Source organism: Oenanthe melanoleuca, chromosome 3 (genome assembly GCF_029582105.1).
Source record: "Oenanthe melanoleuca isolate GR-GAL-2019-014 chromosome 3, OMel1.0, whole genome shotgun sequence".
NCBI lineage: Eukaryota > Metazoa > Chordata > Aves > Passeriformes > Muscicapidae > Oenanthe > Oenanthe melanoleuca.
The window spans coordinates 1772991-1788479 of NC_079336.1; the positions used below are offsets into that span (position 1 = coordinate 1772991).

General features: G+C 42.0%; 1 protein-coding gene across 4 annotated transcripts in view; it reads right to left on the minus strand.

Annotated features, from left to right (window-relative positions):
* The window catches only part of KIF13B (kinesin family member 13B), a 120870-nt gene that overhangs the window by 100388 nt on the left and 4993 nt on the right, over positions 1–15489 (minus strand). For all 4 annotated transcript variants that reach the window (XM_056486900.1, XM_056486903.1, XM_056486901.1 and 1 more), the window contains exon 2: positions 9811–9904. In XM_056486900.1, coding sequence (XP_056342875.1) covers positions 9811–9904 — 94 coding nt within the window. The remainder of the gene's footprint in view (positions 1–9810; positions 9905–15489) is intronic.

Genomic DNA, 15489 nt, shown 5'->3' on the forward strand with positions numbered 1-15489 from the left:
TATCTGATCAGCACAGTAAGGCTCCTACTGCTCAGGGACAGAACAAAATGCTGGCAGGAGGCTACAAACCCTGAGGAGAAAGGAAGAAAATGGTATTGTGCTTTCCAAAAGGCTGAAAATTCAAGTAAGTGGATGAGTTAAGAACCTCAGACAATGCACATTAAGATATAGGGTTTCCTTATGTCACTACCACAAAATAAAGGCCCAGAGTTCTGGCCCCACTGAGGGATGTGACCTAATTAATTATACACCAGCACAGGAAGCTTCTTGCTGGGGGGAAAAAAAAAAAAAAAATTCAAAAAAAATCCTCTAACACATAAAAACCCCAAGATGACAATAATAACAAGAACAAACCAAGAATCACCCTCTTCAAAACATTAAAAAACCATCCTCCCACACAGTAAAATGTTTCTTGGACAAGATATCAACCAAAAAAATGGGAAAAATGTTAGATTTATTTTAGAGGCTTGAAATGAGAGAGAGGAATCTGCAGTTCACAGTCAGATAAGAAGCATATGGTAGAGCTGAGGAAAAACTTAAATCCCCTCTTGCAGCCACCACTCTTCGTGATATCCTTTAGCCAAAAAAAAAATCAAAAATCACTGTTACCCTGACTGCTCCTCTCCTCAAAGGAGCTCCAATTAGATAATTAGTTTTGTAAAGCAGTACATGCTTATCAAACCCAATGCTTATCAAGGCTGCCATGAACTTTCCAGCACTAATTAAAATGTAATTTTATTTCACATACTCCCAGAGCAGTGAATGCAATGCTCATCCCACAGCCAGATTTATACCCCCAGAACCTGTCCTGCTCCACACAAAAAGAATGGATAAAAGACACAACTTATTTTAATGCTAATTACAACCAAGGGAAGATAATTTGGTACTTCCAAAAGTGCAGCAGCACAAAATTTAGTGCTTCTTTAAGGAGGAGGCCATAAAGAGCCAGACTTCCAGAGCTTCTTTCCAGGCATTCCCAGCAGAGGGAAGGGTGCTGCCCATGCAAGGGCAGCAGATGCTGCATTCCTGCAGACAGAGCTCATGGAAAACAGAAAACACAAATACCTACAAGATGCTGATTGTTGATTTCTCCTCCCAGCAGGAGGAGGAGAACAAACAGGTCTGTTGTGTTTTTCCTCATCTACTGAAAATCAAACAGGTAGAACATCAGATATTGAAGAAAATCTTGAGGTGCTACAGCAATTCCAATGTTCTCATTTTGCTGTAATAAACATACACAGAAAGAAGTTCCTCTGCATTCAGTAGCTTTATTTCAGACTTTACAGAGCTGGTGACAAAATCAGAATAAACACCTTGAATGTAAGGTAGCATCAAGTGCAGCAGTGCCATCCTAAAATTAGCACCACCACAACAAAAAAGGAGAAATTACCTCAAACTGATGCACTCAACTCTGAAAACTTGTTCAAATTTCCTGAGGACAATGACTGTAAGACACTCAAGAAATTTCTCCTTTTCTTTACTTTTCATACTAAGCCTGTATATAATTTAGGAAATAAATTATTTCCTATTAATTTCCTATTCCATTTTCCAAAACACAAGAAAATTAGGAGACTATAGGCAATATTATCTGCCTGTGCCTTCCAGCTGACCACACAATCACTGATAATATGATGAGGCATCATCCACCTTCTTAGGAGAGCATCAAACCCTGTCCTGCCAAAGCAGCTGAACCCTGAACATTCAGATTATCATATTTCAAATTAGCCTGGGGGACACAATGAAAACAACTGAAATAGAGAGTGGGAGAGCTGTACAGCACAGTTATCCTGGTTATTACTAATCAATCATGTTGGGAAGTGGGAAATGTCCTCTCTTGCCTCTCTTTCAGATCTCATTTTATTCATCTGACATCAAGATTTTGGAGTTTAAACTCAAACATCCCCAAAACAAAATTGGTTGAGCATAAAAACAGTGATATATATATAAAAATAGAGAGAGAGACTGCGGGAGACTCCTGGACTCTTTGTATCAGGGTGGACGCGAGGGACAAGACTCAAACGCTCTGTAAAAGAGACTCCTCTTAAAATAAAATAATTTCTTTTAGATTGAACAAGTGAAGAAAACAATTAAAACTTCACAGTCTCCTTGAAGCTTCAACAACCTGTTACTGGAAGCTTCAGACACAGGTGGGCTTGAAAACCAAAACTGTTGAAACAGTTCCCTCAAAATTGTCAAAAATGGTTCAATAAAAGCTACATTCCAATCCAATATTAAATATATCTAGTCTAATAGCTTCAACATGGCACCAAGAGGGGTTTGGGGTTCTTCTTGTGGTTGTGTTGAGAAAAAAACCCAATTTTGGGAAGGGACTCCTACTGCTGGTACCACTGTGAGAAGGGACTGCAGGTAACTGCAACAGAGCTCAACTCCTTGGAGAAATCCCTTCAAAAGCCTTTCCCAGAGTTTTCCTGAAAGATTGGATGCTCAGCAATCATCACCACCCACCTCCAAATGCCATCTGCAAGCAGGGCAGTAATCCCACAGTATTTCAGATTGCACAGCAAAACCCTTCAGTTAAGTGAAGAATTAAGTTTGCAGGTACTTTACAAATATTTTGGATTTTAAGAAGAAAAAGCACCAGAGATTAAGAATCAATAAAGCATGAGTTAAGGGATGAACTTCAGATCACAGGAGTTGAAAATAATTAATTTTTGCATCTATTTGCTCTTTCCCTCAAATGCAGCAGGTTGGTACCAACTTGGCCAAATGAGCAGCAAGATGAAAAAAGGCCAAGGATGATTCCAGTAGTGATGTGGCCACCCAGCTGTCACTTCAGGAGGATATGGCTCATTTTAAAGCAGTTCTCACTTGCCACATGGGCACAAAGCTTTTAAAGAACAGATAATCCTAATTAGATATGACCATGTTTGCCATAAAAAAGGTAAACATAAATAGGTGTGACCCAGCTGGTGGGAAGGGAATCAGCTAGAAAAGAAATCATTAACACAAGACTCACCATTTATTTACTTAAGCCACACAAAATAGGTTACAGAGCTGTTTTAAGCACTTTGACACAGAAAAAAGCAGAGTTCAAAACTTCTGTTTACTTTTTATCCACCACAAAAATTAATGGAGGGTTTCTGTCTTGGATTTTCACTTTTACTTCAGTCAAAGCACATGAGTTGGAGCAAACACTTCCTCAAAAGCACAACTCAGAAGTGCAGCAACCCTCTTCTCTCCTGGCAGAACTCCCACTTCTCCATTTTCCATGAGATAAGGATTTTATTTGGTGAGCCTTCACCTCCTTGTGCAAATTAATTCCTCCCTCGTGCAGAGCCCTGTGTGCCAGTCCTGCTGTCCCCAGGACACTTCTAACAAAATGATTTCTAGCTACTGCAGAAACTCATCACAAGTGTTTAATCACACAATTTTTACATCAGAAGATAATTTTGGGAGAAACAGATGACAGCCTGGCCTTAATGCACACAGAATTATGAGAAGTATTCTAAGAGCACCAAGTCATTGTCCCAGCACTGCCCCATGTCCCCAAGTGCCACATCCACACACATTTCAATCCCTCCAGGGATGGGGCAGCTCCTGGGCAGCTCCTTCCAATGCTTGAAATCCTCCCAGTGAAAGAATTGTTCTTAATATCCAACCTAACCCTCCTCCAGCACAAGTTCACCTCCAAATTACAGGTTTAATAGCACTTCCTACAAAATAAGGAATGTTTTCAACCTCAATCTCATTCACTCATTTAAATTACTCTGTCAATTTTAAATTAGCCTTATTTTCCCCTTCTCTTCCAACTCCTTTAGGCTGTTCAGTAAACAATAAAATCCAGCAGAAAACAACTACAGTTTTACAGAACAAGTAAGTTGAGCAGGGATGCCACAGAGGCCAAGCTGGCAGTGCAGGAAAACCTCATGGTGCTGTTTTTGCAAACATGAACTTCCTGTGAGCTCTTCTGTGCCCAAAAACACCAGTTTGGATGTCAAGAGGGGCAGACTTCCCTTTCTTCTGGATGTCAGCTCTCAGCCTCAGGAATACACACTCACTCCCTGCCCCCCCAACTTCCTGGAACATTGCTGCACATGAAGAAATTGCACAGATCTGCCTCCTGGATGACAATGGTGAGATAACATCTAACCCAGAAGTTTCATTCTCACAGCTTTATGCACCAGTGTGACACCTCAGCCAGAGGAGCCATTCCTGATTAATTCAACTGTAAGTCCCTTCCACACATCCTAATCTGAATTTTCCCCACCCTGAGCCATTTATAATACAATGCCAGGAAAAATATGGAGAAGCAAAGGCAGAGCAATTAGCTTTCAGCCACCTTCAAAGAGAATAATATTTCTCCCTTTAAATTGCTTTGCTGTCAAATAGCAACTGTACCACAGCATGCAAATGGTTCAGCCAGCCCAATATTCCATTTCTGGTGGTGTCCAACAGCTGAGACTCCTCAGCCAAATGCAGCAACAGCTGGGGACACAGATGCCTGAGATGAGACAGCTCTCCAAGTGGCTCTTGCCTAACATCAGTCAGGATTCTGGGTGGTTTTCAAGAAAATGTGGGCATTTTTCCATGACTGTCTACCAGTAATTGCCTGTTTTCTTGGGAGTGTGGAGTTCTGCAGATGAGTTCCATAAATAGCAATGCCTTCATACATTTGTCTCCTTTTCTGATCAAGCATGTCCTTTCCTGATCATGTGTGTCCTTTCCAGGGGTGGAAGTGAAGTCTGCACCCCAATGTGCTGAGCTGCCATGAGTTATTTCTCAAAATTCAATTTTTCATGGTTACTCCTACCAGTCAACTTTTCCAATTCATATGTATCTACATATTTAAGAGTATCTATATAATCCTGGCAACATTTCCTCTCTAGGCATCTCAACTCTGTGAGGCAAAAACTGTAAGATATAGAACAAAGAGAAACAGGACCATGATGTGTTCAATTTTTGCCAAACCCTTCTTTAAGTGGGACTTTTGTTTATCAAGCCACATCTATTCCTTGCACAGCTCACTTGGTCACATCACAGAGCTATTTTTAAATTTAGAATTGTTTTTCCACTCAGTGTACATTTACCCCAATTAACACACTCCCTTATCTATAATTTTACACGAGATTTACACTCAGTTTTGCCACCTCACCACTCACTAAAATTAGCATTTCCCATCATGATCCAGGGAGTTTGAGCTCTCTAACACTCTCCACAGCCAGAGCTGCTAAGTCATGACTTATTCCCAGCTTCCAGCAGCTGGAAGGGGAGTTCTGGAGTCAGGCTAAGGAGTCACCCACACACCCCAGGCAGGTGACAGGCAGCTTCACCTTGCTCTGGACAGACCCAGCATTGTGTAACTGCCCAGGCTGTGCCAAGCAGAGCTTATCCTGCCTCCCCAGCACAGGATTCCTGGCTAACACAGAGCTTGTGTGGGCTTGCAAGAACACCCCATCCCAGTTTTTAGCAAGGAATCTGTTGGTTTTTAAAATCCAGAGTCACGTGTGTTTGTTGCCATGCCTCCACTTTGTGCTTAACCCTTCAAAAAGAGTGAGCTGGTGTTGTTTAGTCCTTGAGAGCCTAATTCTTGCTTTCTGGGAGCTTTTTCTCTATATCTAAATCTCTGCCAGGATTCTGTCTGAATTGGCCCTAATCTTCATTTCTTCAAAAGGATTAAAAGAAGAAGAAAGAAACTTCAGTCCAATGACAAACTCAGGAAAGTTTTAACACACTGGGCTGTTCATTTTAACCCAACTGCTGCCTGAAGTCCATCATCCACCTGAAATCAGCAATTTACTACCCACTTGAATCATAGTTTGGGTAGGAAAGACCTTAAATCTCATCCCATTCCAACCTCCTGCCATGGGCAGGGAAATTTGCCACCATCCCATTGCTGCTCCAAGCCTCATCTCCTCACAACCTTCTTCAGGACTGTCATGTGTCTCAGAAAGAAAATGGGAATTGGAATGGCAGAAAAATAAACTAAAAATATTCTTTCCTATGTAAAATATACTTGGGCTTCACCCAGTTCCTCATCAAAGCAGAAATCACTGAGCTCAGCTGCTGCAAGGCTACAAAAATCCTCATGCCTAAGATAACAACAGACTCCTTCTCAATTTCCAGAACTCCTTAAACAAAAAAAAACAAACTGAGTTTAAGCAGCACGACTTGATGAGCAGAAATACTGTGTGGGTATGGAAAAGTAAATGGGTTTAAATCCAGAAATAGATACCTTAAAAGCAAATCTTTATAAAGATTCTCAATTACTGAATTATCTACTACAAAGCATTAATTATAAAGACATTACAATAGCTGAAGAGGAAAAACCCAGCCTGGTTTAACACACTTGTCAGCTCCAGTTAGCTGCACTCATTCCTTGGAAGAGTTTTCACCCTGTGCCAGTCTTTGGAATCTCTCTGTTCTGCAAAACAAGTGGGAAAGCAGCTAGAAACCACAAACTGCAACAAAAGTACAGTGAAGTCAGCACTTGTTTCATTTTGAAGCATTTTCTCTTAATAAAAAGGCTGAGAGGTGGTTTGCTGGGCAGATTTAATGAATGTTTTGCTTCACAAATGCCATGGCTGATTCACAGGGCTGTGCCAGACTGATACACCACTGATCTCTGAGCTCATATCAGTTACACATCAATTACAGTTATGTCTGTAAGATAAAATAAACCTCCTTTGTCTGACCTGTCAAAAAAAAAAAAAAAAAAAATCAATCTTTTTAACAGGTCTTGTATGGGAGATGAGCAAAATGATAGTTAAAATTTAAAAAAAAGTTACAAAGGAACCTGGAGTAATTAGAGTCAATTTGGAGATTTTCCAAAAAATTAATTGCCATAAACATTCCAGTTGTTGCCCAGGACTTATCTACTCACTTCAATCACAATGAGTTCACACCCTCTCCCAAGCCCCAGCCACCGAGGAGGAATGCTGTGAGTAATCTGTGCAGCACAGAGTAAATCCCGAGTTGATAAAGAAACTCCAGCCTTGACCTTTGCAACAGGGAGAGCAGAGGGAGCAGACAGCTCAGGAAGGCAAACAAAAGAGGGGACAAGTCATGCTAATGATATTATCCATCCACAGAGAATCCCTGGGGCTTCACACATCCTTTTGATTTACAGAGGTCACTTGGGGAAATTTGTGACACAACTCTTAGATCTGTCACAATTCATTTTGTGAAGGCAGCTATAGAAAAGGGTGAGCATTTCCAAACACTGTAATTTTAATTTTAACCCAAGAAACCACCACCCAACCAAAGCCACCCCCTCAACAGCCCAAGGTTAATAAGCAAAGCCTGCCCAGCCTGGAGGTCATCCCATGGATTTTAAAATTGATCTTTTGTACGTGATCAAGTTACTGAAACCTGCAGAACAACATTAAGGATTGCTCAATAAAATAACTGCTCAGGAAAGGTCATTTCTTGGTTAAGGAATAACAGGAGAATACCAGGGGTTTTTTTCAGCCATATGAAAAGAAACATTTTTTAAGAGCAAGTGTTTTACATGTTCTTATTAATCCTCAAGTCTCTAGAGAAATGTATAAATAATATATTCAGTTTGTTGATGGAATAAAAAGTGAGGTCCATCAGTTATCACCCAGATTTTCAAAACATTCCTTAATTTTTAATGCCAGATTTGAAACAGCTACAGACTTTTCTGAAGACCTGAAGAATATTTCAGTGGCAATTACACAGACACAATTTGCAGCAGTCAGGTCCCACACACCTCAAGCTGAAGGATTTCTTTGCTTCTCCCCATTTCCTAGGCTTGGTTTCTCCCAGAGAGGATGGAAATAGGGAAAAAAAAAAAAGTTTAAATCCAAAAGTCATGGGTTGTTTTCCCAAATGTCACTCCCTGCCAGAGCAAGGCTGAGTCATGACAAGTGGGGATGTGACAGCACAGAGCTCTGTTTCTAAAATTCTTTTCCCAGTTCCTAAATTGACCCTGGCATCCCAATGAGAACTGCAGCAAAGCTCTGGAGGTTTGCAAGCAGCTAAATTGTGTATTTACAATATTAATTACTTCTCTTTTCCCTGTTTAGTTAAAAGGTTTGCCAGAATTCCTTCAGCTCACTTGAGACACCAGAAACCTCTGAAATCCAAAGGAATTGATTTTGGAACAGAAGGTAAAGCAGTTGATGGTGGATTTGGAAACAGATGCAAAACCTGAGCATAAATTAAGCCCCAGACTTAGAAAAACTGCAACTACAACTAACCTTTTCCTTGAGCTGGTAAATCTAAGATCCCTCTGATGGAGCTGCAGAAGCCAAGACAATTCAGCAGCAGCCTCTCAAGGGTGTAACCTGTTCCAACAGGACCCTGTTCCAAACCCTCACCTCCCCAGCTTGTGTTTTTGGGATCTCCATGTGCAGCAAACCCACGGTGCAGTTAATGGGTCTCCACTTTCCCTTCTTCTGTTAAAACACCCATAGAAATGTCCTATGCTTCCTGCTTAGATTAGCAGTGGCCATTTGTGAGGATGCAAATGAAGCATTCTTTGCTCTGGCTCTGGGTTCTCACACTGAGCTCACCACCTTGTGTGGGACCTCAAGGCACTGCCAACCCAGCCCTCCCTGCCAAGGGACACGATTTGCATGATGTGTGGCTGCCCCATGAACATTTTTAAACACATATTATGGACCATAAACCAGGCATTTCATTGCCATGTTTTAGAGAAACTGCAAGTAAAGTTTTTAATCCAGCTGTGGCTGACTTGGCTCCTGAGAATCTCAATTTCCTGCCATTTTTACAGGCTCAAATCAACTAGGGTTTGGCAGCTGAACAATGCACATGTTCCTGAAGAAGGAGGATATTGATACAAACAAAAACACCCCCCCACACAGAGCCTGTTTGGTTTTAAGTAACTTATTAAAGCTCCAGTCCCACTGTCTGTAATAAATCTTTCAGCTAATGACAATGAAAAGTAAATACTGCACCTGATGATCTCTTCATTTGTCCATTTACTACCACTTGGGTTTGAGGAGTTGAAATTATCAGAGATCAGTTAATGAATACTGACCCCTGAAACACAGCTCAGCATCACATGAAAATTTAAACAAAGCTTTTCTATGTGTTTAATTGAATTTTTCTCCTGGTACCTTTAAGAACTCTTCCTTTCCCCCCTCTCCAGAAAACAGATGGTTGACTGCACACATCCAGCAACAGGTTTTGCCTTTTCCTGCACCATTATTTTGTTTCATGCATGTATTTTTTCATTTCCTCCCCTTGCATCAAGCAATAAATTAAACAGTCACAAGTTTAACTCTATCACTTACTACATGACTTTTCAGTTTCACAGTAATTTAACAGATTAATGCCAGCTCCAACACAAACTGGTCCCTACCCTCAGCCACTTCCCCACGAATTTTGATGCATGGAATGCCCCACTGTGAAGAAACTCCTAGAGCTACACATGTCCAAAATGTTCCCTTTTCACCTTCTTACACCATGACCCATTATAAGAAAACAACTGTGAAAATTAATTTCATTCCAAAATGACAAACTGTGCTCTGCTCAAATTATTTTGCAGATTTAAATTTCTCCTGTCCCATAGCAGCACATGAGAAAAAAAAAAAAAAAAAAAAAAAAAAAAAAAAAAAAGAATGTTCATGGACTTATTAATTACTAACACATTGTTGGGTGCACAAAGAAAATGCAACAAGGTTTTCAAAGCAACTTCCCAGCATGGTAAAAATCACCCTTATTTTATGGATGATGGCAACTACACTGCAGAAAGAATATATATAATTTTTAAACTAAAAGCCTTCTATCAAGACCTATATTTCCTAGTTGTTAGACTCATATTTAATTTATGCAACCTGACCTTCCCAATTCAAAAAATCTTACCTGGCATCTCCTTTTGAAAGGTTGGTGTTTACTGGGTGAAGAATAACCTTGTTTGCATCCACATCCACCACACATTTTGTATGCAGATCAAGCTCTATAAAGAAATGAGAGAGTGTCAAGTGCTGCTCCTAAAGCACTGGGATTATATACACCATTACTTCCTCCAGACACCAAATTTATTCATGCAGTCTGACAGCCACCCATCAGCCAGAGAATAGAAACAGGACTTTTGCCAAATTCCACTTCTAGGGATATTCTGATGGGATGGATCCTGTCCAGCTTTAAAGCAAGAACTCTTTTCAAAGCAAAAAAAGAAAAAAGCATTGGGGTTTCACTGAAGGACAATCAGCATATACAAGGGCAGTATGAAATTTCTTCTGGGGGAAAAAGAACCATTTAGGCTTGGTACCACTTTGACAGCTCTTCTTATTGAGCTCTGCCTCAATGCCTCCCAGGCTCGTGGGGAAAGCTGCCCCTGCCATCTGCAGCACATTTTCCCCAGCCACTGCTGTGATACAGTGCCAGCTGTCAGTCCTGGGGCACCTGCTCCCAGAAATTCAAGTCCCATCCAAAATAATTTAGGTGCAAGCACGTAGAAAAGGGCTTGTCCTTCCCCCACAGGCTCCCAGCAAGTGCAGCTCTCCCAAGTGGGATGGGGACTATGAGTAATGAGGATATTTGGAGTGTGTGAGAATTCTCAGCCCTAGAGGTGGGGAAAGCAAAATAAAAGCTTCAGATAACACTGACAGCAGTCCAAGGTATCCACCCAGTGACAAACAGGGTTAGGTATGGGATAAAGCACACAGCCTGCTCCCAAAGTCACTGCTGCAGGACATGGGGCTGGACACAAACATGTCCCTCTATGGTGACAGTAACCCTGGAAAGGGCTCCCAGTGCTGATTCCAATGGCCATGACACTGTTCACACCCAAAGTCACTGCTGTAGGACGTGGAGCTGGACACAAACATGTCCCTGTACAGTGACACTGACCCTGGAAAGGGCTCCCAGTGCTGATTCCCTGTCCATGACACTGATCACACCCAAAGTCACTGCTGTAGGACCTGGGGCTGTACACACGTCCCTGCATGGTGACACTAACCCTGGAAAGGGCTCCCAGTGCTGATTCCCTGTCCATGACACTGTTCACACCCAGTCACTGCTGTAGAACACAGGGCTGGACACAAACATGTCCCTGCATGGTGACACTGACCCTGGAAAGGGCTCCCAGTGCTGATTCCCTGCCCATGACACTGTTCACACCCAAAGTCACTGCTGTAGGACCTGGGGCTGTACACAAGTCCCTGCATGGTGACACTGGCCCTGGAAAGGGCTCCCAGTGCTGATTCCCTGCCCATGACACTGCTCACACCCTCCCACGCTGGGATGACGAGGGGCTATGCTGAATAACCTCCACACAGGGTTCAGAACCTCAGCTGAATCACCCAAATACGCTCATGTCTAATCATGTTAATTATAATCCTCATCCTCCTTCATCTCTGCTCTTTCCTCCTCAGTCACCTGTACTTGCTCTTTCACCTCACAGCACCTTCTAAACTCAGTCTGGAAATCTCTCAGGCAGAGACCACAGATCTTATTGCACAGCATCTTGCAGACTTCTCTCTCCTGATAAGTGACACAAGAAGAGGGAGTTTTTTCCATAAACATTTTTGAAATGTTACAGCCTTTTGCTGCCTGATACACAGCAGAGAAAGCCAAAGCAGGCAGTCACAAGAAACTGAAATTCTCCTGAGCAGAACTGCCCCTCTGATATTACACTGTGCTTCTGCAGGAGGAAAAGCCAGACCAGTTCCAGAAGCCAGTGTTTATTTTAATTTCCCCCACACCCTGAAAGCCAATTTACCTACCATTAATATGCAACACATGCTTGCTCAGATGAAACCATGTTCTTCCTACGTCCCATATCCGACAAGGCACTTTATCTTGGTCTGCCTGGTTAGTGATTAACACCCTGGATTGCAGTGACCTGCTTTTCCCAGCTCCTCAGGAAGGGTTTTACCTGCCTCATGCAAAGCAGAAGGTCTGCAAGCAGCATGCTTTCTGGTTTTCAATGCAGCTCTTCAGAGAGAACACCCATGGCAGGTTTTGCATCTGTGACTGCCCAGTGAACTCCATCTTACCAGTGTTCATTAAACCTCTCTTTGTGAAATGCTCTTAAGAAAGAACACAGGCAGGAGAAGAGGCTTCCTTAAAATCAAAGAAAAAAAGGCTCAAAGCCAATTTGTCCTCTGCAACACACCTTGTTTGATTATCACCTCCCATAGGTAATGAAATCCCTCACCTTGGTGTGCTGCATGTTTTTGGAAGATGTGGTGAGCCAAACTAGCAGCTATTTCCAAACAGAGAGGTTCCAGTCCTTCCCTCCTGTGCTTGTTGCTCAGCAGATCCTCTCTAAGTCATCTCAAGTTACTTCAGCAGCAGAAAAAACTACCCAGCATGGAAAATGGATGTATCCAGACCCCATGGAAAGCTCCACCAGCCCACTGAAAGTTTGGCCATGCAAACAGCTGGGGAGAGTGTGCAGAGGGAAGAGAGGAGCTGGGAGAGATCTTGTCCCAGCATTAATAAACTGCTCCAGCAGCTCATGGTGTCCCATGAAACAAACCCCTAAGAAACAGTTATACTGAGCCTCTAAGCTGGGTCTGGATCCAGACAGCCTTAAGGCTGCTTATCCCAGTTACCTTGGCCAAAGGCTCACATGAAAACACTCCTTTCAGCTGAAAAAACAGTTTAAATTCTGTTTGAACAGCACATCATTCACTTTCTTCAAATTCTGGCCCCATTATATTCTTTGGCAGATTTCTGAATTCTTTAATGCTTCCTGTACACTGAGAGATGAATCTTACATTAGCCACTACTGAAACTTATCATTTCCACCTCATTAAGTTTTTAATATCATTAAAGCAGGCTGGCCTTATAGTCAAATTATCTGCCTGCTCTTTTGGATATGATCACACAAGGACTCCACCCTTACTTTTACTAGTTTCAGTGTCTCCCAGGTGAGCTGGGTACTTGCTGCTCCTGAACAACATGCAAAATTGGGATGCACCAAGATAAGATCATAAGGATCCACATCCAAACATCCCAATTAACTCAACCTGCAGTATGGATTCACTTGTGAAAATTTGGTATTATTTTCTTCAACTATTCAGGTGTGGTTTTTTCAGGCAGCATGAAATTCAGAAACTAAAGATGAAATTAAAAGATGACAGAAGCAGCTCACTGTCAAACTTTGGAGATTTATCCCAAATTTTGCACCCCAAACAAAAACAAAATCTCACCTATTATTATTGCTAACCTGCTTCTACTTTCTGTCATTACCAAGCAAACACAATCAACTATTCATTTGCTTCATCAAATCAAGAAACTAATCAGCTAATTCCTCTTTGAAGAATTAAAACTCAAACTCTCAACATCAAGAACCATTTACTGCAGAGAATGAAAATCTTTCACAGCTATAGAATAAGAGAGCTGTGACATCCATAATAAAAGGGTAACATGTATCTGAGTCACTTCTCCACATTTACATTTCACAGCTGTAGAAGTGTTAAGCAAAGCTGGGCTGAGTGTAAGAATAATTGTCAAGTGTTGTGTCCAAGCTGCTCACAGAGAGTTCCTTGGAGGAGTTTTTATTTTACTTGTGAAACTGGAAGGTGGGGGTTGAATGAAACCACTCTCCTTCCCCTTTCCCTTGAGCTTTCAACTCCTCACAGAACTTTTCTAAAACTGGGATTCAGCTGAAACCACACTTGTGTAAATCCCAAATTACTACTTTTGATAAAAGCATTGTGGGTGTTATAAAATTCACTCCCCATATATGCTTTGGGCTTTTTCACTGAGAAATTCAGTGAGTTTCAAACAGGGTGGAAAAGTCAGCCAGCAAGAGAGAACTGGAAAAGCCAAGCCAGTGGATCCAGCAGGCACTGGCCCATCCCCACCACAGGTAAGAATTTCCAGTGCCTCTGTAACAGCAGTCACATGTCTGGTAATCATAAACTCACCACAGAAGATTTTCCACAGCAGAGTTGGGAAACACTGGCAAAGGTGCCACTTGAAATTGAACTAATTGGAGCAGGGACAAGGAGTGTGTGTGAATCCTGGAGGAAGGGGAGAGAGGGATTTTGGAAAATGCTGGATGTTTTCACCTCTGGGAAATTTCTGTCTCTGCTTATGGATCAGGCAGGAGCTGTTTTCATGGACTGGCTGCAGCTACTGACAACAGAGGCTGGATAATTGTACCCAGCTCTAGAGGGTGGCACAACCAGAACACCTGAACTGCCACGTGGTGACACTGCAGCTTCCTCAGCCAATACCCTAAAAACCATCCCACTGCAGGCCACTGCATTTCAGACCCAAACAAAATGATCCTAAGAGATGGCTTTTGCAGGGCAGCTTGAAATAATCTTAAAATGAACAATGACACAGTAAATAAGAGGGTTTTTAACTCATGGTTGGGGGGCATGGAGTAGCAAGAGCTTTTAGTGTCACAGCCAGGGTAAATGAAAGATCTGTTACAAATTGTGTGACCCTCTATATTTTCTACTTTACATTCCCTATTTTTTCACATTGGATGAGATGGGCAGCAGTGCCTAAAGGGGCTCCAGGTGAGCTGGAGAGGGACTGGGGACAAGGGATGGAGGGACAGGACACAGGGAATGGCTTCCACTGCCAGAGGGCAGGGATGGATGGGATTTTGGGCAGGAATTGTTCCCTGGGAGGGTGGGGAGGCCCTGAGATGCTGTGGCTGCCCCTGGATCCCTGAAGTGTCCAAGCTCAGGCTGGATGGGGCTTGGAGCAAACTGGGATAGTGGAAAGTAGAAATAGATGAGCTTTAAAGTCCCTTGCAACCCAAACCATTCCACTATTCTATGAATTAAAGGAAAGCACTTCCCTATTAATCAAGAGCTTTGATTTCCATATAAGTTTTTCCATTAGATCTCAATTTAAGAAATCAGTTTATGAAGGCTGACAATTTTCCAGCCCTTTCCAACAGCATTTGATCCTGAACCCCACTGAAACAGAGCCATGAACCAACCTGGTGTTATAAGACAGGTCAAATAAAAGTTGTCTCAGATTCCTCCTGGTCCCAGTACCAGATTTAGGGCAGCTGTGACACCTCAGGACCCTTTGGAGATGAGCCTCAAGCTCTATGGAGTCACTGGGAACCAGAACAACTGGCCTTGTAGAGCTTCACAAAAGCTGGAAAAGCAACTGAAGTATAACAAATAAAATGTGAAAGGTTTAAAGTGCCTCTCCTAAGCTCATAAGCCAAAATTGGCCCCAAACACAAAAGCTCAAATAATCTCCTGTGAAGACAGACGATAGAAATTTTATATTTTAAATTGCCAGTAGATTTTCAGGAGATTAACATTCCCTTGGAGGTTAGTTCTGGAATGTTGTGCCCTGAGCCCTCAAGTTGCATTGGATAAGAAATTACAATTGGTTTTTCATACCTTTCTTGGTCTGGAAAAGCAAATGGCAAAAACACTGAGAAATGCTTAAACAGTAATTTAAAATATTTATCACACAAATCAACTGAAAAAAAAAAAAAAAGAGAGGCTGTTGTCTGGGGTTTTCTGTTGTTTTTTTGTTTGAAAAAGAAATGTGAAAGTCAGTTCAAAGACAACAAGTCCTCAAGTTTCCCTGCCAATATTTGTTTCC